The 25,940-nt window shown below is 37.0% G+C and overlaps 1 protein-coding gene across 1 annotated transcript in view; it reads right to left on the bottom strand.

The window, feature by feature from the left end:
- Positions 1–25,940, bottom strand: part of camkvl (CaM kinase-like vesicle-associated, like) — a 72,375-nt gene that overhangs the window by 16,264 nt on the left and 30,171 nt on the right. Inside the window, exons 2-3 of the mRNA XM_056449770.1 lie at positions 2,846–2,952; positions 2,522–2,653 (exon numbers count right to left, since the gene is read on the bottom strand). Of these exons, the coding sequence (XP_056305745.1) occupies positions 2,522–2,653; positions 2,846–2,940 (227 nt within the window). The 5' untranslated portion in view covers positions 2,941–2,952. The remainder of the gene's footprint in view (positions 1–2,521; positions 2,654–2,845; positions 2,953–25,940) is intronic.

Raw genomic sequence — 25,940 nt, 5'->3', positions numbered from 1 at the left:
GAGAAACGCATACTTGACGCAAAATGCCCCCCATATATTAACTCAAATTGATGTAATACATAATAATAATAGAGTTATGACACGAATGAGCATGACTGAGGTGAGTTTCATGAATGGAACCCTTCCCTTACAGTAGATATACAGTTGAAGTCAGAATTATTAGCCCCCCTTTGATTTTGTTTTCATTTTTTTTTAAATATTTCCCAAATGATGTTTACAGAGGAAGGAAATTTTCACAGTATGTCTGATAATATTTTTTCTTCTGGAGAAAGTCTTATTTGTTTTATTTCAGCTAGAATAAAAGCAGTTTTAAAGAATTATGAACTATTTTAAGGTCAAATTATTAGTCCCTTTAAGCTAATTGTTTTTCGACTGTCTACAGAACAAACCATCATTATACAATAACTTGCCGAATTACTCTAACCTGCCTAGTTAACCTAGTTAAGCCTTTAAATGTCACTTTAAGCTGTATAGAAGTGTCTTGAACAGGGGTCACTAATCTCGCTCCTGGAGGGCCGGTGTCCCTGCAGGATTTAGCTCCAACTTGTTTCAAGACACCTGCCTGGATGTTTCAAGTATACCTAGTAAGACCTTGATTAGCTTTTTCAGGTGTGTTTGATTAGGGCTGGAGCTAAAATCTGCAGAACACCGGCCCTCCAGGAACAAGTTTGGTGACCCCTGGTCTTGAAAAATATCTAGTCAAATATTATTTACTGTCATCATGACAAAGATAAAATAAATCAGTTATTAGAAATGAGTTATTAAAACTATTATGTTTAGAAATGTGCTGAAATAATCTTTTCTCTGTTAAACAGAAATTGGGGAAAAACATAAACAAGGAGGCTAATAATTCAGGGGGCCAATACTTCAACTGTATGAGATTAAGTGAATTGTTTAATCAGTGGTTTAGTTTAAAACAGCAACAACAATGTTATGTGTTCCATGTAGACTAAATGTCTGTTTAAAACCCACCAAAAAGCCTAATTTTAAGCTACACTAGAGTCAATATTATTTTACATTTATTTGTAAACCTAGTGCCTTTTAAAATGCATTTCACTTCTTGTACTTGCTTTGTCTATCAAAATAATAATACATTTTACGTTTTAATCAATTATGGCCTTTGATTTTTTTTTTTTAGAATGCTAATGAAAGTCTATGAAGGAGTGTATTTTGCCGCAGGGGTGCGTTTCTCGGCACAACACAAGCAAAGTAGAACACTGAAGCAGCTTGAAGCAGAAAGCGCAAGTATGTCTGCATTCTGGAAGTATTATAAAGTTGATGACGACAACATTGCCAAAAGCAAACTGTGAGATATGTAAACTTGGGATTACCTGCTGGGTATTTTAAGATGACGTGCTATTTGTTTTTATATTGTTTTTTTCATATTTACTGTTGCACCGAAGTCCAAAAGTGAAGAATTTAAGTAATTTTTTACTTGATTGATTGATTCAAGATACCACACAGAAGTGCTCTGTTTGTTAACAGAGTTGTTAAATGTCAAAATAATGTGAACTAAATAAAAAATAAGAAACATCCTGGATCTGTTTCTTCGCTCCCCTCACATTTGTTAATGTATTATGGAAGTATCAGATCGGGTTTCAGGATCGATAGATGCTCAATCAAATGACTCTAGTTATTAGTTACAAATGGTACAGTTCCTCATGTCTGAATGCTTTTAAAATCCTAATTTAGTCACATGCCTCAAAAACACATGAAAATGATCAATTATAAAACAGACTAAACAGTGTATATGTGACTATTGTGAATTATCACACTGTGATATCGATGCTGAAACAACATATTGTGCAGCCCAAGTTCGAAAAATTACCGCCAACTCTATATAGATGTGCCTGCAGTAAAGAGCAAGAAGTCTTGATGGAATTCAAAGATAACGATTGGAAGGAAATCGATTAGATGTGCGCACATGAATTAAATTGCTGGAATGCTGATAAAGGTAATTACAAGCAATGCGAAATAGGTTTTGGGAAAAAATGACCTGTTCCAATCAGATTTTGTTTAAGCCGTTTTTGACCTTTAACCGACAAAAACATCCAGGTATATCGTATGCAGCTTACTGAGCAAAAACTTGCATGTAAACACACTGTGTACACTTATTGACTTGCACTATTTAAATCACCACAGCTTCAGCTAAAAATCATACAGGTTGACCTGAGGGTGGGTGAATTAATAGCAAATTTACATTTTAAGGTGAACTATCCCTTTAAGTAGGGTGGTCAGATATCCCCGTTTTCTGAAGACAGCCCAAATATGAACTGAAAATAACAATATATTAAACGTATTGTCTTATTTTTTTTAAACATAAGTGAGATTTCAATGCTGTCTTGAGCTCTGGAAAATGTCCCCGGTTTCCATCTCGAATATCTCATCGACATAGTATAAAATTACACGCAGGCCTAATTATGATTTCCGTGAAATCTCTTGAAATTCTGTCTTTGTCCTCTCAGATGAGCGCTCTCACAAAACCCTGCGTCATCTGTTGATGTTTTGAGTCACCACGTACATTTTCAAGATCATGATCTCGTTCTTGGCTGCCTTCCGCACTTTCCTGCCATCCTTCTTGAGGAATTTCTTGCACACATAAACCTTGTCCGTCTGTCGCTCCTTCACCAGGCACAGCTCACAAAATTCTTTCCTGCAGAGAGAAATTATACTAATTGCTGGATTTTATGCCGCAATGAACACCCCGTACAGTTGTAAATCGGCTTTATTTATAACCAACCCCACCAGTGTACTGTAAGAAATGCATTCTCAATTAATGTTTAATGAGATCATGTGTCTGGACTGGCTTTCTTAAGGCTATAATAGCAGATCTATGCACACTCACGCCTTGAGGACCTGTCCGATCTCGTATTTGTCAGTGATGTCTGACAGGCTGTTGTATGTTCGCCCATCTCGCAGAGCAAGGCACCCAAATGGCATGACAGCATCCACCTGTCCAGAGGAGAAGAAGCACACACACGTACAGCTATCAATCTCAATGAAACCAACGTCATTCACTCTAGAACAGCACGTGTCTTCTCAAACTAGCCTCACCACAGGCCCAACAGAGAAATTGTGAAATACTGTTGTATGCAGCTTTTTACATGACTGTGAACAGATTGTTTTTAAAACAACTTCAAATTTCAATATCAGCTGGGAATATTCATAACATGAGAAGAACCATTTTTGTTTAAAGCTCCATGTTAAAGTATTTCTGTATTAAAGCTTCTTATTTCTGTATTTAAGCATCTTTGATGATTTTCTATAAAACCAAACCTGAAATTGAGAGTGAGTTGAAACATTTGGGATAATATAAGTACATAAGTTAGTAAAATATACATATTACTGTACGAGGGATTTTCATTTTAATAAAAAAAACAACCTACATATTGTGCATTTAAAGCATTCCTGTGAAAGGATCAATTTCTTCACAAGTCGTCCTATAATATTTAGTGATCATTTTCTACACAGAAATTAATTCTGCTTGTGCTTCAAGAATAAAGATCAGTGATTACTGCACTATTATTTAGTATTTTTGAAGAAAAAGCAGTAGTTTATTATTGTTTTTAAAAGTTATTAAGGAGGTCGACTTGAATTTAGTGATGTACACTACATGACAAAAGTCTTCTTGTCAATACCAGTTGTAAGAGCAACAAATAATAACTTCTAGCTGATCAATTGGAAAAGTGGCAGAGGGTACTGTAGATTTTTCAGATGAATCATCTATTGAACTGCATCCCAATCATCACAAATACTGCAAAAGGCCTATTGGAACCCCAAAGATTCTCATGGAAATCAGTCAAGTTTGGTGAAGGAAAAATCATGGTTTGGGGTTACATTCAGTATGGGGGTGTTCGAGAGATCTGTAGAGTGGATGGCAACATCAACAGCCTGAGGTATCAAGACATTTGTACTGCCCATTACATTACAAACCACAGGAGAGGGCAAATTCTTCAGCAGGATTCATGAAAGCAAAGAGGTTCAAGGTGCTCCATGAATGGCCAGCCCAGTCAGCAGACATGAATGTTATTGAGCATGTCTGGCGTAAGATGAAGGCTTCTTTGCCATTCCAGATGACTTTATTAATAAGTTATTTGAGTCATTGCAGAGATGTATGGATGCAGTCCTCCAAGCTCATAAGAGTCATAGACAATATTAATTCTTTTTCCACTGCAACATGACTTTATATTCTATACTGTACATTATTTCTGCTAACCGACAAGACTTTTGTCTAACTAAAGTCAGACCTTACTGGCCTAATTAAATCATTAAAAATCAAGGCATGATCATATTTTATTTTGGTAAAATAAGCGTAATCTAGAGGCCTTTACCTTTCATATAAACCACTTCTGATACCAAATGATCAACTAGAAGTCAAGTTGTTATTTGTTGTTGCTAAAACTTACATAGATGACCACACTTTTGTCAGGTAGTGTATATATTATATGATGTCATCTTGAACAGCATATGATGTGTATGTTGTGGCAAAACTTTCTGAACATCATTGCTGGGCTGATGTGTTGGGCCAAACATGCTCTTATTTGTATAAGTCAGGGGTGCCCAAACTCAGTCCTGGAGGGCCAGTGTCCTGGAGAGTTTAGCTCCAACCCTAATCAAGCACACCTGAACAAGCTAATCAAGCTCTTACTAGATAAACTAGAAACTTCCTGGTAGGTGTGTTGAAACAAGTTGAAGTTAAACTCTGCAGGACACCGGCCATCCAGGGCTGAGTTTGGGCACCGCTGGTATAAGTTTACCTGAGATGGCTTTTAATCAATTGAGAACTTAAGAACAGCTTATAAATATGTAAAACAACAGCCCAAATTCCTCCATCATACAAACAATAATGCAGTGTTGAGTAACATCTTTACTATCATTAGAAAATACTCTTTATGGTCACAACTTGTAACATTATATCCTGTTTTTGGTTTGTTTAGTCACACTTTATTTTGATGGTGTGCTTGTTGAATTTAAGTTCCATTGCATCTACATGCCAACTAATTCTCATTAGATTATAAGTAGACTGTTAGGTTGGGGTTAGGATTAGTGTAAGTTGACATGTACTTGCAAAGTTTCTTATAGTCAGTTTAATGTCTGTTTAAGGAGCAGTATCAACAGATATCAAGCAGACAGTCTACTGATCCTCAAATGGACCATCAAAATAAAGTGTTACCGTTTGTTTAGATCCCTTTTAGATCTTAACAGACGAATAGCCCCAGAGTTCATTTAATCAAAACAAGCCTGTCAAGTGTGAACACACCCTTAGGAGATACTATATATAAGAAACGCAATTAAAGTTGAATTCAATTAATTCAAGCTCCGCAGTGTGAATATGCCTTTGTCTAGTATTGTTGTGTGTTACATGTTGTTTACTTCCCGTTACTTGTGGAATAATCTTGTTTAACTTAATATGTTTTAGATTTAGTTAACCTGGATATGAATACAATTCAAAATGAATGCAAAATTTTCTAGCAAGAATGACACTATTAAGTGACAGGGTTGTAAATACACACTCTCATGCACACACACACACACACACACACACACACACACACACACACACACACACACACACTTAATGTAAATATCTATATTATATTCTAAATGTACTAAATGACATGCTTGTAGTTATGTTTATTTATTATTTAGGTATTATTTTTGGTAGATAAGCGTGATATTGTATACATTACATAATCGAAAACATTTGTGTCATTATTTTATTCATGAAATACAATTATTTCTTATTCGCAAAAAGGTATCCTACATTATAAAGATCTAAATGCCTTTTGCTTGCTAGAAGCAGCAGAAATATCTCTTTGTTTTAGACCCTGAATAATTTATCTGATGTCTCGCATAATTGCAGGATCAGAAATATAATGCTGAAGTGAAAATAATTCAACAGATGGTGGATGTTTCTCAGCGCAGTCTTCAAGACTGATGGCATCAGCGAGGAAGGGAGTGATGAGAGTGACAGCATCTTTATCAGAAAAAAAGAGAGCCTGAATGGTTAGCTGTGTAATCCAGCTCCAGCTCCGGCTCCTGGCCCTAATCCTTAATCCCTCACATGGATCCACACAAGGGGACAGGCTGGGATACAGTAGCGGAGGTCAGGAATAAACCAAATATTGCATAACCGGGACATTGTGTAGGACTGTGCTGAATTTACATGGAAAAATCTGATGTGAGGCGATGCACTGGAGTATTGTGAAATCTGTTTTTGTCGGAGGAAATGAAGATGTTGAAACCACCGAGGCACTTGGTAGCTTTTGCTAGACAGCTGTTCATCTTACAGCAAAGTAAACATGCCGTTGTTATGCATTCTTCTGAGATATAATGTTTGTTATATTTGCATAGCTATTTCTGTTACCTGCCTTCTGGTATACGGCGCAGAGAACATGATAACAGTCAATTAAAATGAAATTGTGCCACGCTGATTTGTATGTGACAGGCCTGTTAGAACATTTTCACATTTCGGTAAATAAAATATGACACCCAAAAAAGACCCGGGGAGTCAAGGGGCTTGTTTCTAAATTAGGAAGGGAACAAAATGTTGTGTTGTCAGTTTTGAGTTGTAATATTTTATGTGCAGGTTGTTTGCAGCAATACAAAATATGCACACACTTGGAAAATAAAAATAGAAAATCAGAAACTGCTATGGTGTTTCATTTTGTAACTATAATGGCACCAATATTAGTACTTATAGATGGTATCTTCCTTTTATTAAAGGTGCTTTATGTTAGTTTTTGACTCATCTAAAGCATAAAAATACCATAACATGTTTGCAGATATTTAAAAAAACATGCTAACAGAAAACATTCTTGTTTATCTGTAAAACAATGCTGAAGTCAGATATTCAGCTTTGAAAATGTGTTTTCTGCACCAGAATGCTGTCTTTGTTTTGATTAATTTAATCCACCTAATGCCAGTTTAGCCAATTATATTTCAGCATTCGGGGTTGCCTTCATGGAAAATCGCATATTTCATTCATTCAGTCAGGAAGGCTCTCAAAGCATGTGTCCGTGACCGAAATGAGACCTACAGTGGACAGTAGCAGACTCCGAGGCGCAGATTCAGAGCTTTACATGAGGTTATAATTAGCAAATAATATAAAATTATGAACATAAACATTAGGTGAGCGTGTGTCCTAACAACATGCTACGTGATGAGATTTGCAGTGATTTGGAGCAGTTTGGCTGTTTGCACCAGACGAAACATGACAAAAATTTAAATGCAGCCGTTCAGAAGTACAGAATATGCACTCACTCACAAAATGGTAAGGTTGATTATAATCTAATTAATACATATTTACACACATCTTTAACATTATTATATGTACATGCTGAATGATCGATATTTGTTAACTTGGCTTGCACTGAGTCACAGTTCTAAAGTTCAATTTCAAATGGTTTATTTTATTTTCAAATCTGATGTAAACTATCTGCTGCTGCTGCTTTCAGTAGTATGGTAATTAATGTATCGTAAAATGGCATTCAAACTAACTTTATTAACATTTAACGCTGCATAAAGCACATGTGGTGTACTTGAGGTGATCATTGTCATTTTTCCTGTTGTTCACCTGTGAGAAATTTTTTAATATAAAATATTAATATAAACAAAAGCTGTTTTAAATGTATAAATTCGAGGAGTTGGTTAGAATAAAAACTTCTTTTAATATGGAAAATAATCTTTCTATGGAGAGCCGTTGCTTTAATTTAGAACACGATTTAAAATCAGCCTTGTTTTTGTCGTCAATCTGGCAACCTGCACTTGCGTTTGTTTTGATCCAGGTATGCAATATCTAGTTCAACCACTGGGTGTCAAACCTACATACTGCACCTTTACATTATTTTTTCCATGACAAATGTTTATTTAATTATTTAACTGATTGGTTAATTTATTTGTTATTATTGTTATTATTCCCTGTTGATGACCCCTGACATACTTATCTAAATTTCTGATTTTGAATATAGAATATTGAACTTGAGGTTCAGAATTTCTTTATCTTGAAAACTTGAAACTGTATTTTTACAAACGAAATATCTGCAGTCTATGAATTAAGAACAAATAAAAGGTGAAGTTTAAAAATACGTCTATAAAAAATCTGCCTTAAATATTCAGTTATCTTGAAATTTCAAATGCTCAATATTCAAGTTCAAATTCAAATTCAAATGAAGAAATTCAAAACATTTTTTTAATGGCATTTAATATTCAGTCTAATTAAACTACAATTGTTAATAATTCAAATAAACACAATTCAAATTCAGATTGTTTTGGCATATTTTAAGCTCCATAGACTATAAGCCATGTCACAATATCTATAAAGGTGCCGTGAAATTAAAATTAAAAATGGCGATATTAGTTTCAGTCTGTTAGTTTTAAGGATATCTATTAGCTAGTGTGCTCAAAAACAGTGACAAATATAAATATAAAACTGATATAACCATACGAAGCTTGCAGTTTGTCACTTCCGCCTAAATTAATCAACGATTTCTTTCACATCACCTCATACTTCTTTTTCTCATCAAATCTTAACGAATCAAATGCTCCCTGGTATCTGAAATGTCCCGCCCCCTTCAAGATGTTTCTCATTTGTTTTTCATTTGAGCTCAAGCTCTCTCACTGGCAGAGCTGTGTTAAAAATGAAACGCTATTGGCTGTTTTTTTTAAAAAGGGAGGAGCTACTCTATATCCCACCCTCTCTTCATTTTTGAGTTGAAATTATGTCAAACATCAAATAAAAAAATGCACATTTCAAAGCACTTCAGGGGCCCTTTAAAACTTTGATTGTTTTTAAAAGCACATTCATTCTGATCATTTTAAATTAACATCAAAAAAGAAAAAGAATAAAGAAAGAAACAGCTATGAAATGGATGGTGTGTAGTGACATTTTAAAACTCACTAGTTTCTCGGCTGGTTTTGAGTTGACTTGACCCCAAACAGACATGTTTCTTAGGGGACCTTTACATAAGATTCTGTTCTCAAATTTAACTCGATGGGGCAACAACAATACATGGCTCTCTCCAAGCGTGTTTTAAAAAGTTGAACTCAAATGTAAAAACTATTTTTAACTTGACATGTCATCTTAAAAATGCAACACTCATTTCAGAGCTGTGGCACAGAAGGTAGTTTGTTACTCCTGAAATATAAAGGGCTTGTCGAGACACATGGGTTTCAAGTCAAGCCTGGGCTGCGTCCCGGTCCTTTTCTCTGTACAGTACATGATGCGATTTCTTCAAAAATTTGTGAAATATATCATATAAACATAAAAATCACAAAAATAAACTTTGCTCATACACTGCCAGTCAAAAGTTTGGGGTCAGTGGGATTTTTAAATGCTTTAAAATAAGCTTCTCCTGCTCACCAAGGCTGCATTTAATCAAAATACAGTATAAATTAATCAAAAATACAGTATAAATTGTAAAATTGTGAAATCATTTATTGCTGTGATTTTAATGATGAATTTTCAGCTTCATAACTCCAGTCTTCAGTCTCACATGATTCTTCAGAAACCACTCTAATATTAATTGTTATTAGTCTTATTAATATTATTATTCTTAATGGTAATAGCAATAAAAGCAATAATGACTGGAGCAATAATTTAATTTGAAACTACATTTGAAACTAAGAAAGCAGTTATTTAAAATTGTAATAAATATTTAACAATTTAACTTTTTTTACATTTAATAAATGCCGCCTTGATGACCAGAATAATCTTAAAAAATAAATAAATAAAAAAAAATAATTAATAAAAAACATTTGATCGGTAGTGTATATTTAATAATAACAAAATAATGAAATGCAAATGTCGAATAAATAAGAAAAATATGTATAAAATTTATGTTAAATATTGCATATTCATATTATTTATATATTTTTATACCAAATCCATAATAAACTTTAAGTTCTTTGGATGACAAGGTGATTACTGAGACCATTAGTTTTATTGTGTAAAGCATTATGAGCACAATGTAAACAATTAAATTTAATTCTATAAATTGTAATATACACTAACCGGCTACTTTATTAGGTACACCTGTCCAACTGCTCGTTAACGCAGATTTCTAATTAGCCAATCACATGGCAGCAACTCAATGTATTTAGACATGTAGAGATGCTCATGATTATCTGCTGCAGTTCAAACCGAGCATCAGAATAGGGATGAAAGGTGATTTAAGTTACTTTGAATGTGGAATGGTTGTTGGTGCCAGAGGGGCTGGTCTGAGTATTTCAGAAACTACTGATCTACTGGGATTTTCACGCACAACATCTCTAGGATTTACAGAGAATGGTCCGAAAAAAGAGAAAATATCCAGAGAGCGGCAGATGTGGGCACAAAAAATGCCTTGTTGATGCCAGAGGTCAGAGGAGAATGGCCAGACTGGTTCGAGCTGATAGAAAAGCAACAATAACCGAAATAACCACTCGTTACAACCGAGATATGCAAAAGCGAATCATCTTAGACTAGTTTCTTAAACATGACAATTAGATCACTGTACTCAACTGGTCTCCACAGTTACCAGATCCCAATCCAATAGAGCAGCTTTGGGATGTGGTGAAATGGGAGATTCGCATCATGGATGTGTAGCCGACAAATCTGCAGCAACCGCGTGATGTTATCATGGCAATATGGACCAAAATGTTTTAATACATTCATAATAAATTTGTAAACAAATTACATATTAATATATATATTAATTCATAGTGAAAATATATTTGCCAGTGTTGGATGACAAGCTGACAACTGTGGCCTTTCTATTATGCAAAGGAAGTTGTAAAATTTGAGCCAGAGTTCCTACTTCCCACCTACAGGCACTTCATAACACTCTTTCCGTATGGCATGAACATGCTGACAAGAAATATTCACGATGAGCTTGGAACCCCTACGGAGATGGATGCAAATACAGGAGGTGACATGCTTACATTAGCCTAGTGATGCGTATGTTTTGATGGGATCCTTACACTAGAAAGACGGATAGCATCTGACAGCCCTCGCTCATTAGTTGATGCCAATACAAGACCATGGCCTGCATTACAAGACTTAGGTGCACCATAAACACACCGTGAACTGCACATCCTTCTCTCTACTGTGCAAAAAAAGTCAGTCTTGTAAGATGACTTTGTGAATGTACCACGACGGGATGTGTTGAGATGAAGGATTACTGTCGGAGAGCTTGTGATTTCTCAGATCAGTTCTGGCAAAAAATGTATGTCATTTTAATTGGGGGTCCATGCATATTTATAATGGCTATTTTTGCACACGCCCCCACACATTACATACACACTCCCATCTTTCAGTCCAAAATTAGCATTTGAATATTCCACTAGCCTGAAGAAGGCAATGTGTCCACCAGAGACAGAGTTTGAGAAAGATAAAATGATGAAGATGAGGTGGAGACAAAGAGCTGGGATTGGCCAATCACAGTATTGTGGAGATGCTGCCTTATTTCAGGACTTTTCACTAGGCTTTCTTCAGTTTGTCTTCTCCTAAGAATTTGCACCTAAGAACTGCTGTGATATCAAAGGTAATTTACACTACCTGATAAAAGTCTTGTCATCGACCCCAGTTGTAAGAGCTCCAAATAATAACTTGAGTTCTAGTTGATCATTTGGAAAAGTGTCAGAAAGTAGATTTTTCCAAGGAATCATCAGTTGAACTGCATCCCAATCATCACAAATATTGCAGAAGACATATTGGAACCCTCATGGACCAAATATTCCAAAGAGACCAATGTTTGGTGAAGGAAAAATCATGGTTTTGGGTTACAATTAGTATGGGGTGTGCGAGAGATCTGCAGAGTGGATGGTAACATCAACAGCCTGAGGTATCAAGACATTTGTGCTGCCCATTAGATTACAAACCACGGAAGAGGGCAAATTCTTCAGCAGGATAGCGCTCTTTCTCATACTTCAGCCTCCACATCAAAGTTCCTGAAAGCAAAGAAGGTCAAGGTGCTTCAGGATTGGCCAGCTCAGTCACCAGACATGAACATTATTGAGCATGTCTGGGGTAAGATGAAGAAGGAGGCACTGAAGATGAGTCCTAATAATCTTGATGAACACTGGGAGTCATCTCGGAGCCAGATGACTTTATTAAGAAGTTATTTGAGTCATTGCAGAGATGTATGGATGCAGTCCTCCCGCTCATGGGAGTCATAGACAATATTAATTCTTTTTCCACTGCACCATAACTTTATATTCTATACTGTAAATTATTTCTGTTAACTGACAGTTATTCACTGTCAGTTATTGAGACCTTACTGTCCTAATTAAATAATAAAAAAAATCAAGGCATGATCATATTTTTTGGTAAAATAAGCGTAATCTAGATGTCACGTGTGAAATAAGAGTACCGAGATAGATCCAAATGCAAGTGATATATTTTAATGGTAGCCGTGAAAAATAAGCCAACAAGGCTACAAAAAGGGTGAGGACACTGGAACTCTGGAGCAGGGACAGAGGGACGAAACCAATATCAGCAGTCACTCTTCTAGTCCTGAGCACAACACAGAAACACATAAGCAAACACAACGAACTGACATCGAGACATAGAAACGTAGCCCAAATATAGGCTCAGTAATGAACCTCAGCTGGTGATCAATCAAACAGCTGAGTGCCGTCATGACACGTGACCAAACAAATACACGTGGAAAAACAAACAACACAAACCCATGTGACAAAACAGATACTCCGGAAAGCGCACAAACCTGCAACCGTGACACTAGAGGCCTTTACCTTTCATATAAGCCACTTCTGATACCAAATGATCAACTAGAAGTCAAGTTTGTTGTTCTTAAAACTTGTACTGTACTGTATCTTAAGTCTCATGTGCACCAATGATTTTCACTCATGCTTATTGTCTGACTCTAAGAAGTTTGCTAAAGTGAACATGCTAAAGTGTTCCCTGACATTAGATACCACTGAATGAAAAGCAGAAGTACACCAGTACACACTCCTCTACTACAGCACACAAAAACCCAGTTAAAAGTTTGTGGGAAAAAATTACAAGCCATTAAATAAAAGTAAGTGAATTAAAACTCACTATCAAATCCTAATTGACCTGCAATTACGGTGTCCTCGGCTAAACTATTTTGTGCTTGAGCGTCATGTGATGGATATAAACTAAAGTAACAATCTAATTGGTTGAACGTTTTTAACGCGGCAGATCAAACCAAAAAAATGAACTAAGATTTTTTTTTTAATTAATTAAGATATTTTCTAAAAAAATAGACCTTTAGTGTCACATTAGCCCCTTTTACACAGTGATACCAGTAAATATCCGGAAGATTTCCAGAACGACTTAACCGCTAAATTAAAAAAAGCGCTGTTCACACAGGCATGGACATTAAGGAATCTTTCCGGCAAAGACCATTCACACATTTATTCTAAAATACCAGTAAATTCTGACATCATTAACCAGAAATGAGCTCTAAACGGCTGCGCTTGTATTTGTAAACATTTGACTATTACAAATTCTGTGGATGGATAAGTATTGTGAACAACTTCGATGAAAATATATAGAGAAACTTTTTGCATGTCGAGATGTACATAATATGTGTGTGTGCTGGAGCTCACCGGCTGCTTCACGTGCAAGCGCGACGCATCACACAACTGAAGGAAGCAGAGCTTGAAGGTAAACAAACAACGGCTTATCATAAGCATCTTATCGATAATTATTACACAGTTGGCATTAAGAATGAACATAGAAACGTCATCTGACTAACACCTAGCAGCTAAATGTGTCTGGGAAAATATTCAAAGCCTCTTATCTTCATAAACAGCGCGGATGTGAATGCGTCTGAGTGTTCTGATTGGCTAAAGTAGACGTCTCACATACACGCGTTCTAGACGTGAATGCGCTCTTTCCGGCAATTTTCCTTCTGCGTTCACACAGCATTCCGGCAAATTACCGGTAATGTTCCAACTTCTCTTAGCCGGAACGAATTTACCAGTATTTTCAAAAAGGGTCTGTTCACACATTCAGACCTTTCTGGAAAATTGCCAGTAATTTTCAGGAAAGGTCTGTATATGTGAAAGGGGCTATTGTCACCCTTTGTTTACTCAAAAGGCATTACCCAAAAAACGTTGTGGTGTGGATGGGCCTTTAGTCTTGCCTGGAACAGGGACAGATTACATTTCTGAAGAAATCTAATTACGGGTTGCTCTACTCGGATCAGATTCCTTGAAATCAATCATACCCACCGGTCCAACACCCCTGCTAAATCCCACATGTTACATGTCTTACACACTCTTTTGATCCAAAATTACCATATGAACATTCCCTCAGTCTACATTCGTCAACATGTCCATCGGGAAACCATTAAAAAAGAAAAACACACACACACAAAGACACATACAAAGCAGGACTAATAGCCTGTGACCATCCAGGCACAGTGCCTATTTCCATATGACAGTTCCCCACATTTTTAGGACAATCATCTTCACCTTCATCTTGCAAACTTTATTGTTTTCTCGTTCGATTTTCACACTCTGTCCTAGGTCTTTTTAAATGTATTCTTCACCTTTGTGTACTCATGTTTTTGCACATGCCTAGAGGAACCACTATAGTTTCAACCTTACTGTTCCCCGGGAGAGCGGGCAATGTCTCTCTTGGTAGAAACTGGGTTCTGGGTGTCCTTCCTGATTGATAATGTCACCTTCATAGAAACCACCCCTAGTATAAACATTTGTGTATGCCATAAGTGATCTATTTTGTCCCAGCTGTTTACAAATGCATCCTCTTTCCTGTTTCTGCTTCCCATGTCACCTCTATGTTTTGTTGGCTCCCTTAGTGTTCCCTGTAGGGGCCAAAATTCCATTCCTGTAGATATCTGTTTCCTAAGTTGCCACTCTCCAATCAGGACCCTTGGAATTGTCCTGACCCTAACCACATAGGTTGGTGCCTCTGCACATGCCCACACATATACACTACCATCTTTCGCTCCAAGATAAAAAAATTCAAACATTCCCTCAACCTGCTGAAAGCAATGTGTTCACCACAGACAGTTTAAGAAAGATATGAAGATGGGATGGAGACAAAGGTCTGTGATCAGCCAGTGAGGTGAAGACACTTCCTCTAGTAACATGACCTTTTCACCATCCTTTAGGACATTCAGTCTTCACTTTTATCTTGTATTTTCAAATATTTTTTCATCCAGATCCCTGTCCTTACCTATAAGCAATTAAGCCCCCAAAGCACAACTGTCCTTTGTCTACCTCTTACAAAGACAATCCTATCTTTCAGCCTAAAATTAGCATTCAAACATCCCCCATCCTACAGAACGCAATGAGTCCACTGGAGACAGGGTTCAAGAAAGATACGTAGACGAGGCAGTGACAAAGGGCTCAAGGGGTGCCTTCTACAAAGACTAGCTTGCAACAGATGCCTCCTTCCATCATTAAAGACCATAAGACCCAAACCATCAGCCTTCCCTCTGTAATGGTGCGCTCTTCTCTCTCCTGTCTGTACTGCTCTTATTAAAGCAATGAATCTTCATCTCCAGAGACACACACATTAAACACCAGAGCCAATCCCACAGGATGGATGAGGAGCTGTGCTGTTCTCCAAACACATCTGAACCCAAACCCCCACACACATACATACACACACACCTCCTCACAATCCAGTACAGTAGCAAGTTCAAAAGTCACAGCATGGCGTGTAGAAGTTTTTTGTCTTCCCATCTTCCCCTAGCTTAATCTGGTGCTAAATTATAGCGTGTAGTCCCGCGTTCCTGTCCACCTCTCAGAGACAAACACCATAATCATTATCATCCTGCTGGGTTTATTATGCATTTGGTGTTCTGAAACAGAATTTTGGCACAGCGAGGTGCAATATTTGCCAGGGCCTCAGCTCAAGCCTCAGATGTAGTGAAAATATTGAGAAGAGAATCATCCGAATTAGTTGAGCGAATATTTAATTCAGATTATTTAACTGTTAGATGTCATGTTGTGTCTCATTTGGAATACAAAACTGTATCACACAAGGTTGAATGTTTAAGGGGAAACATGAATCAGAGCCTGTTTGCAGTTAGTCTTAATGTCGCAAATAATAATGATAATAACAAACAACAATAATAATAATAATTCCTTACATAATATAGTGCTTTTCTGTACACTCAAAGCACTTTACACACTTTAGGGGGGAATTTCCTCATCCACTACCCCTATGCAGTATCCACCTGGAAGACGTGACGGCAGCCTTATTGCACCAGACCACACACCACACACTAGCTGATTGGTGGAGAGTAGAGAGAGTGATGAAGCCAATTATGATATGGGGATGGTTAGGAGGCCATGATGGACAGAGGCCAGTGGGCAAATTTGGTTAAACCCCTACTCTTTTTCGGAGGACATCCTTGGATTTTTTTTACGACCACAGAGAGTCAGGACCTCGGTTTAACGTCTCATCCAAAAGACGGGGACTCTATACTGCTCAGTGAGCGCCTTTACTATACTGGGGCGTTAGGACCCACACAGACCGCAGGTTAAGTCCCCCCTGCTGGCCTCACTAACACCTCTTCCGGCAGCAACCTAAGCTTTCCCATGGGGTCTCCAATCCAGGTGCTGACCTGGTGCAGCCCTTAGCTTCAGTGGGCGACCATATGAGAGTTGCTGAGAGCTAGCTGCCAGCAAACAGTTGGAAGATCTGTTTCTTCCTTATTGTGACATATATTAGAGCGAAAAGGATTAGCAAAAAAAGTAGGGCTATGACTTCAGGTTCAATTCATCAGCTGTTGACAGAGTGGAGAGAGATTTGAATTAGAGTTTGCTGTCGATGGTAAGAGATGGATTTAAATCGACTAAATGACTAGAGAGGATGACATACATTACCAGAATGAAGTGTCATCTCACGATAAGACTGAGTTATTGCATTCTGGTTAAAAACAGTATGGATGAATCAGTCACAATGAAATCGATAACATGCATGCATTTAGAAAATAGAGTGACCTTTCCAGGTTATGCTGAACTGAACAGAATGTACTGAGACAGATCTTGTGAAGCCCTTTTAACACTCAACCAAAATGACAATGATCAACTTTTAATTAAAACCTCACATTTAGGGTGAGATTAAATTGACTTTTTAGACTTCTTTCAGCTTTATCACTATGCAGAAACACACTGAACTCTCTCAGTCTGACCATTTGTGAACCGATCACCCGAGACAGACTTTAAGGCCTAGTGTAAACACAACCTTGGATTCATTTTTAAGTTACGCGTCCATGGTTTGGATTGACTCCAAAATCAATAACGAGTCTGACTTTAGCTGTGGCTTCTTGGAATTGACTTTGGCATGAATGTAAATGGGGCAGTGTTAACCCCACCCAGACTGAGTGAGTCCAGCTGGGTTGCTGCTCTGAGCAGCTGGATGCTCCACAGCTCAGGGGAGGAGGGAAGGGCTCTCATTCACGCAGAAGATGCTCATCCAAACTGTCTGCTCCTCGGGAGGGAGGCTCAGAAATCTGGAGCTGATGTAAAAGGACAGCTTCCATACAGGAAAGACAGTGAAGGCCTGGATTAAATCAATCTGTTCCCCTTCAGGTGGAATGCTATGAATTGACCAGGACTGATGCTGAAGACGTGAATTTTGATTTTGCCTGTTTCTGTAGGTCACATATGATGTACGTGACTAGAATGAGTGATCCTTGAGAATAATGGTGACGACACAGGGAGTACAAACAGCAAGGATTGCAAAGAACTGGGAGAATAAACCACAAATGCTAGCCGGGGTGAGATTTGAATGAGGAAAATAACCAACAGCACAACAGAGGAAAATGACGATTGAAGGTTCTGAAGCATGTTGAAAAGTCACGTCAAAGGAATCAGGGGCTCCATGTCACTGCAATTGCTTGATAAGACAAGGGGTAATCCACCAAAGAATGATAGTTTTGCCATCATTTACTCACTCTCATGTTGTTCCAAACCTGTTGTCTGTGAAAAAAAGGAGATCATTTGAGAAGTGTTTCCACTACAGTAGAACCAATAGGGTAAAAAAAATCTTACATTAGGGTATTTAGGCACAGTTTTGCACAAAGCACACATATACACATCAAGTTGTCTTGGAAATATAACCGTCTCAGTGATTATCCACATAAGCACATTTGTTATACCTTATGCGTATCAGAATATCGGATCCATGCATTAGCTATTAAAGTGACCACATCCCTCAAGTAAACAACAAAAGTGCTCTTAAATAAGGAAGAAGATATAATAAATAAGCCTTAAAATCATTTAAGTCAGCTTGAATCATATACAATGTAATCTTCAATAATATAACAAAGAATGAGAAATGTGCCAGTGGCTTACAGTGGGTCATAATAAGTACAGTATGTTCTTTTCTTTTCTTTTTTTACCTCTGAATGACAGATGAACACTTTATTTCACTCATACTTAACCCTTGTGCACTGTTGTAATTAACTACCCTTTTGATATGATAGGGATGAAAACATCCACTGAATTAAACTGCTGTAAAAATGCATCAGATTAATATTTTTTTCTTTGCAGAAATTTGTTAACCAACCTCAGTCCTGATCAAAACTACTAAATGTTTGAAAAAATTACAGGATTTTAACTCTTTAATTGCCAAGTTCACAAATGATGTCACTGATTTTGTGAAAAAACCCCACACAGAATTATGTATTCTCAATATTAAAAGTAACTGAGCACTGGATTGTTTTTACATTTTATCATAGTCTTGGACATGTGGAACAACACTGGCTTTCCTGCCTTGTTAGATTTAATTTTTTTCTCCCTACTTTATTGTTACATTGACTTCCATTGTAACCACATTTGATGGTGCATAAATACACAGTCTTTGTTTTTGTTTACTCCATGTAGTTTTGAAAGCATATGAGATTTATATTTGGATTTTCTCAGACACATCAAGGTTATTGCACAAAGGTCACTCTCACACACTCACAGGCACACATGCACACACTTTAATTGCTGTTATACTCCATATAAAATCCAGAAACCAAGCTTTTTTTTTTACACAGGGCTATCTAAAGGGTTAATGGTGCCAACTGATGATCAGCATTAAAATTTCACCTCTTCCCAACAGGAAAAAACCAGTAACCATCAAAAACTGCATGATTATATGGTGTCAGGGTTTTGTAATCAAGAAAATGTGGTTACAAAGGACAGTAAATTAGGGAGAAAAATGAAAACCAACCAAAAACAATGCATGAAAGGCGATGTTGTTTCACATGTCCAAGACTTTAATAAAAAAGTAAAAACAAATCTAGTCAACAAATACTTTTTATATTTAAAATACGTAATTTTGTGTATTTTTTTCACCAAATCAGTGACATCATTTATGAATTTGGCAATTAAAGAGTTAAATTCCAGTAAATTATCTAAGCAATTTAGTAGTTTTGATCAGGACTGAGGTTAATTAACAGATTTATGCATAGAAATTGAAAAAAAAAAATGTATCTGATGCATTTTTACAGCAGGTAAATTTAGTGGATGCTTTCATCCCGAACATAACAAAAGGGTAGTAAATTTGCCCGAAGTGTATTGTTGAGTTCTTTAAACAACTCAAAGCATTTTCTCAAAATATGTCTCAAAATAAGATTTGTCGCCAAAAATCATTCTGCTAGCTGAAACACAGAAAAAGTTTTGACCAAATTAAGACTCAGAATCACCCCAAAGAGGATGAAAACATCTCCAACAGCACATAAGGCTAATTTGTCATTACGATGCATTCCATGTATTTAAAATTGTAAATGTAATTAGATTTCTTCTTTTACCCATAAACATCTAATGGAGCTAGAAAAAACCCATAGTCCATCACAAAGCCACTGGTTGATGTGTCTGTCAAACTCTAGTAAAATGGGGAAGAAAAGATATGGCAAGATTTATATGCCAAGAATCGGTTCAGTGATTCTTAAGAAACGTTAAAGCACCCATAATGGTATTTTGAGATTTGTGTAGGCAGAGGAGAAGAACTCATTGTGTTAAACGACCGCAGGTACAACAAGACAGTAGGAGGACAGATTTTATTCATTAGAAAGACAGAAGCCATCAAAGCTTTCATCCGTCTTCCTGTCTGAGACTCCACTCAGTTGCCATTGTCTTTAATATTAAGTGGAATCGTTACCTGTGATGGCATAAATTGATTTCATTGTGGATTTGCCACAATATAATGAGGCACTCCTGCTGCTCGCTGTACTCTCTTCTGAACCTGAGAAGCCAATGCAAATGTTGCATTTCCCTTTTTTAAGCCGTTTGCCTGCTCGCTGCATGAGCAAACCCTCCGCCCAATTATAATCAGCGATCTCCACATAGTTCATAGTTCCCTCATCACCGAACTGTCTGCAAGCAACAACAGAGCAGAAAATAATTTACACCCTCCTTTTTAATAAGCAAACTTTGCTCAGTGCGCTGATGTAAATTTACAGCATCAGTCTGCCGGAGGAACGCCGGCTGTATTATTTATTTATTATTGATTATGGACATATTTTAAAACCAAGCTCCAAAACAAATGCAAATGAAGCCTCGTAAATGGATTTCTATGAAATGATGCTCACGCCACTTCCTTTGCTTTAGAAACCCAGAGCTGCGAATGTGCCTTGGTTCTTAGTATTTTTTTAAGTTGCATTAAACCCATTAGGGGAAATCAAACATAACCGAAGCCATTTGAGGCAAGCAGATGGGCTTCTCGCTGGTCCGGTACAGCAGGAGATGTGCCTATTGCTCTGGTTTTGCTGTATAACGAGTTTTTAAAGCATGCTGGCAGCTGCGGTAAAAGGACCCTTCATGAGACCCTCCTTTCAGCGGTTCAGCCGTTTTTTTTAACACAGATGCCTGTGTCCTAGCAGATTCTAAATGAGGTCCCTGGGGTCTCACACAGCCGGGGCCACATACAAGACATCCGCATCATTACCTTTCTCAGTCTCCCTACAGGCTGTGCTTCAGCTATAGATACTGTATATCTCCCAGTGGGGAAGACGCAGGAGCTAAAACAGGAGCTGGTGTGTGTAACCTTTGGTCAATGAACACCTGCAGATAAAAGTAGCGATTGACTGAAGAAAAAAATCAATTTTGGTGAGGGAGAAACAGCTATAGTCCTGAACTGAGATACAAACACAGCAGCGAATTGTGACGTCTCATTCTTGTTTGAGGATTGATTGGCAGATTTACAGTAAGATGGATCGAGATGAGGGAGCCAAACAGAGAGAGACAACAAACAGGTTGTGACAGTGAGTTGAGAGGGCATTTGTGTGCTTGCTTGCTTGTTTATGAATTATGCATTTGCACTGAGTGGGTTATTGCTGAAAGGTAGTGTGGTAACTCATGCTTAAATGGAATAATGAGAAAAAGATACATTTGCTTACCCACTAATTCTGAGTTTAATTCACCATTGTTTTGGTCTGAGACATGCTTACTCAACTGAAAATGAACACACACACACGCACGCACGCACGCACGCACGCACGCACACGCACACGCACACGCATGTTCATAGACGATTTCAAATTCATGAGTTAGTGTGACTGAGACATTAAAACCATCCACATCCATCATATGCAACTTTCAGTGTATGATTAGTGTAATAAAAGGGGTCTAAACTTACATTTTTAGCTATTTTATAAACATTTAATCATTTATAAAATATTATGTTTTTGTTCTTGTATAATGTTAAGTTGTATAATTGCATTAAATTTGGTTACAAAATTAAAAAATCGAGAACAAAACTGTTTACTGTAATGTATTTGGGAAGTCTAAGAATAGACCAGTCTAATGTCCATGAAATACCTCAATCAATACATAAAAAAGTGGCATGACATGCTTTTTTAAAAGAAATCAGGCTAAAACAAAGTTAATTTTCAGTTTCAAATACACTTTTGCTCTGTTCTTCTGTTCAGTCCATCAAGCTTGCATAAATCTGAGAAAAAACAAACACTGGAGAGCTCCCTATTCTAACCTAAATTCAGAATGGATCTGAAATGAACTGAACAAGATATGCTTTAACTGCAGACTGTCAGCTTTAATTTGAGAGTATTTACATCCAAATTAGTTGAACGGTGTAGGAATTACAACAGTTTGCATATGTGCCTCCCACTTGTTAAGGGTCCAAAACAACTGTTTGGAACATTCTTAAAAAGAAAGAGAATACTTTCCTGGGTGAAGAAAACATCCTTCAAACAGTTGGCCAGATTAAGAACATTCTCCAGGAGGTAGGTGTATGTGTGTCAGAGTCAACAATCAAGAGAAGATTACACCAGAGTGAATACAGAGGGTTCACCACAAAATGTAAACCATTGGTGAGCCTCAAAACTGGAAGGCCAGATTAGAGTTCTAAAAAAGTCTTCACAATTCTGGAACAACATCATATGGACAGATGAGATCATGATCAACTTGTACCAGAGTGATGGGAAGAGAAGTGTATGGAGAAGGAAAGGTTCTCTTGTATTTATTGATGATGTGACTGCTGACAAAAGCAGCAGGATGAATTCTGAAGTGTTTCAGGCAATAATTTCTTCTCATAATAACCCAAATACTTCCAAACTCATTGGATGATGCTTCATGGTGCAGAGAGAGAATGACCCACAGCATACTGCAAAAGCAACCAAAGAGTTTTTGAAGGGAAAGAAGTAAAATGTTTTGCAATGGCCAAGTCAATCACCTGACCTGAATTCGATTGTGCTTGCATTTCACTTGCCCTATGAACAAACTGAAGACAGTTGCTGTAGAGACCTGGCAGAGCACCACCAGAAATGAAACCCAGTGTCTGGTGATGTCTATGTGTTCCAGACTTCAGGCTTTAATTGACTGCAAAGAATTTACAACCAAATATTAAAAAGTAAAAGTTTGATTTATGATTATTATTCTGTCCAATTACTCTTGGACCCTTAACAAGTGGGAGGCACATATGCAAACTGTTGTAATTCCTACAGCGTCAAATTAAAGCTGACACTATGCAGTTAAAGCACATCTTGTTCGTTTAATTTCAAATCCATTGTGTTGGTGTATAGAGCAAAAATGTTAGAATTGTGTAGACGTCCAAATATTTATGGACCTAACTGTATATGAATCCCAATTATAATATGCTTTTTAATAGCCGTTTTCTCACTGAGGATTTTTTTTAATCCTTGTTATTTCGTTACTGAAAGAAAAGCATGGAATATTTACACTTACATCTAAACATTACCCTCAAACTACTTCAACCAAAAAGCAAGAAAGTTTTCGGTCTCACCCTTAAACTTGATGCGACTATACCAAGATTTTAAACATTAATGACTGACCATAAAATTGAGTCTTTTCTATCAGCATCATTATTTTGGTTTTATAAACTGAAGGATGAGTCAATGTGATTTTCTGTGGTAATGGACATAATGCCCTGAATATCTATCAAACATTTAAGCTGTATTTAACCCAGAATATTCATTTTAATGGAGCAATTTTGCCTCTGTACCTTATATTTATGTAAATGTCTTCTCAAATGTGACACAAGTAACAATGCTAACTTACAGGATGTGGGCTTGCTGTCAGGCCTAACATAGTTGTTATAGTCAATGAGCCTCTTTGGATAGCTCGTATTGTAATGTGACAGGTTCACAATACAGGTTCACATGCTGCACAAACTGTAAAGGCCAGACTGATGCAATCAGACACCTTGTTAAATCAAAGATTCTGGTTCAGTACAGGTTAAGCTCTATCATGGCATACTGTCAATTAACACAGAAAATAATTTAGACCCTTTTTACAAGCCGAGGGAATCGACAATGTGCCGCAAATGCTGCCGATAAATGTGAACTTGTTAAACCCGGATGATTCCCTTTAAAAATAAACCTCACCTACTCATTTCTAACATTACGCAAGGCCGCATGTGCAACCCTACAGCAAGAACAGCTTGCAGACCCACAAAAACAGGAAGGTGGTATTTATATCTTGAATTGTTCAGATGGAAGGAAAATGCTAAATTAACGCTAACAGTGTAACATACAGTAAAAACAATCGAGTGAAAATTTTTGTTATATTGCTGTGTCATTATTATGCTATTCTGCTTCATATATAACTCTTTAAGTAGTGTAATATAGCTGTGAATGTAAAGGCAAAGAAAGAACTGACTTTGAATAATTTCAGAGGTGTAAATTTGTGGTCTCATCATAATACCTCCTGATAACAATTCTCTAACCCTGCGATTTGTTATGTGTCACTTCCTCAAAAATTGGCGGAGATTTACTACTAATCACACAACATTGCTTCTCTGACACGCTGACGCAGCTTTGCTCAATCGTGTTTGCAATTTAATTTTGATTAATCGACCAGTCCTATTGGCAGAAATGCAAAGATGGTTAAAATACAGATACCTCTAAAAATATTTATTCATTAAGCATCAATAAATATCGATTTAAATGTTGATACAAACTTTTATAGCAATTTTAAAAAATGTATTATTTATTTATTTTGACATGGACATCACAACTACACTGAATAACCAAATGCATTTGATTAATTGTTTTTGGTTTTTGGTTTTATAACACCTGTCCAGGGGAGGCTTGACCTAAAATGAAAATAAAAAAAGATACATATGCACTATTATAAACATTAAAACACATTATAAACAGATTATTTTTGCCCTTATAATTCTTTACATAATATAAAATATAATTCTTTACAAAAAAACAGATCAACATTATAATTCTTTACATAAAATTGATGTATCAACAAACTAATAGTAAACTATTTGTGTAAACACTGCTGTTTTGTTTTTAACCACATTTTAAGTACACTGCTATAACATTTATATTACTTTCTAATTTTAGGCTAACAGGTAAATCATTCCACAATTTGGTTTCCTTAACATAGAAAACAGATAGAGATCTTACACTTTGGAACAAGACAGTCACCATTAGCAGTTGTTTAGCAGTTGTTTGCCAAGTTTGCATATAAAGTAATGCAAAAACGCAGCTATAGAAAACTAAAGCAGAATCCGGGACATGTTAGGCGATTTAGAAATCCTGGCTGAATGCATTTTTAAGTCCCAAATAGAGGAAAATAGAGGACCAAATAGAGCTGGATCAGTCAATTTAGTAAAAGGCTTTTCTTTTCCACGTGTCCTCGCACTCTTCTCAAAGCTACTAACAAAGTCAGAACTGGTGTCTAGAGCGTCTCTGTGGGTCTGCAGCAGCAGAGCATGCGAGTCTGTGGTGAGTATTCTCAGTTTCTCACGCACACAGAAACAGGCCGCTGAGGTAAAGTCTTATGTGTGGGAAGTGCTGGTGTTGAATTTGGTATCACACTGGACGAACCACTATATGCCATGACCAAATTGTGAACGTTTTCTCTAAGGCTCGCACAATGTGCGATTCGCCGCCATTCGGTGCCTTGCGTTGCTTAGCAGCGTATACAAAACAATGTAAAGATCGCTTGACGTGAAGTAAATAAACCAGTTGAGATGTGCCGTTGTTGATAACGTCTGCGTGTGCTAATGTCACATTAGATTTCTATCTTAATACACCATAACTTAGTGTGAAGAGTATGTTAAATCTTAACGGGACTTTGCTAGCAAGCAGTGTTGTGATCACATGGGCTTTGCACGCTGGCTCTGGGCGCTGCTGGATAGAATAGCTGTAACGGAGTTTAGAGCGCAACGGACTGCTTATATTGGAAATTTTTAACGCAGTCCGATATAGTTTTTTTGGACTGATATCGGACCTACTTCCGATATCAATATCGGATCTGGACATCCCTAATATATATATATATATATATATATATATATATATATATATATATACAGGGGCGCAACTGCACATTTACTGAGGGGTATGCGGGATCAAGTTTTGCGCCCCCACCCCCTAAGAGTTTACGTATAACAAAATTTGTGAGGATGCAGGGCTAACCAAGACCACACATCTAAACACACACAATACAAACAAAAATAAAAGAAGTCCATAGACAAGTGTTCTGGCTGTAAACAATATTTTATAACA

Source organism: Danio aesculapii, chromosome 23, assembly GCF_903798145.1.
Source record: "Danio aesculapii chromosome 23, fDanAes4.1, whole genome shotgun sequence".
Classification (NCBI taxonomy): domain Eukaryota; kingdom Metazoa; phylum Chordata; class Actinopteri; order Cypriniformes; family Danionidae; genus Danio; species Danio aesculapii.
This window is presented reverse-complemented; position numbering and strand designations above follow the sequence as displayed.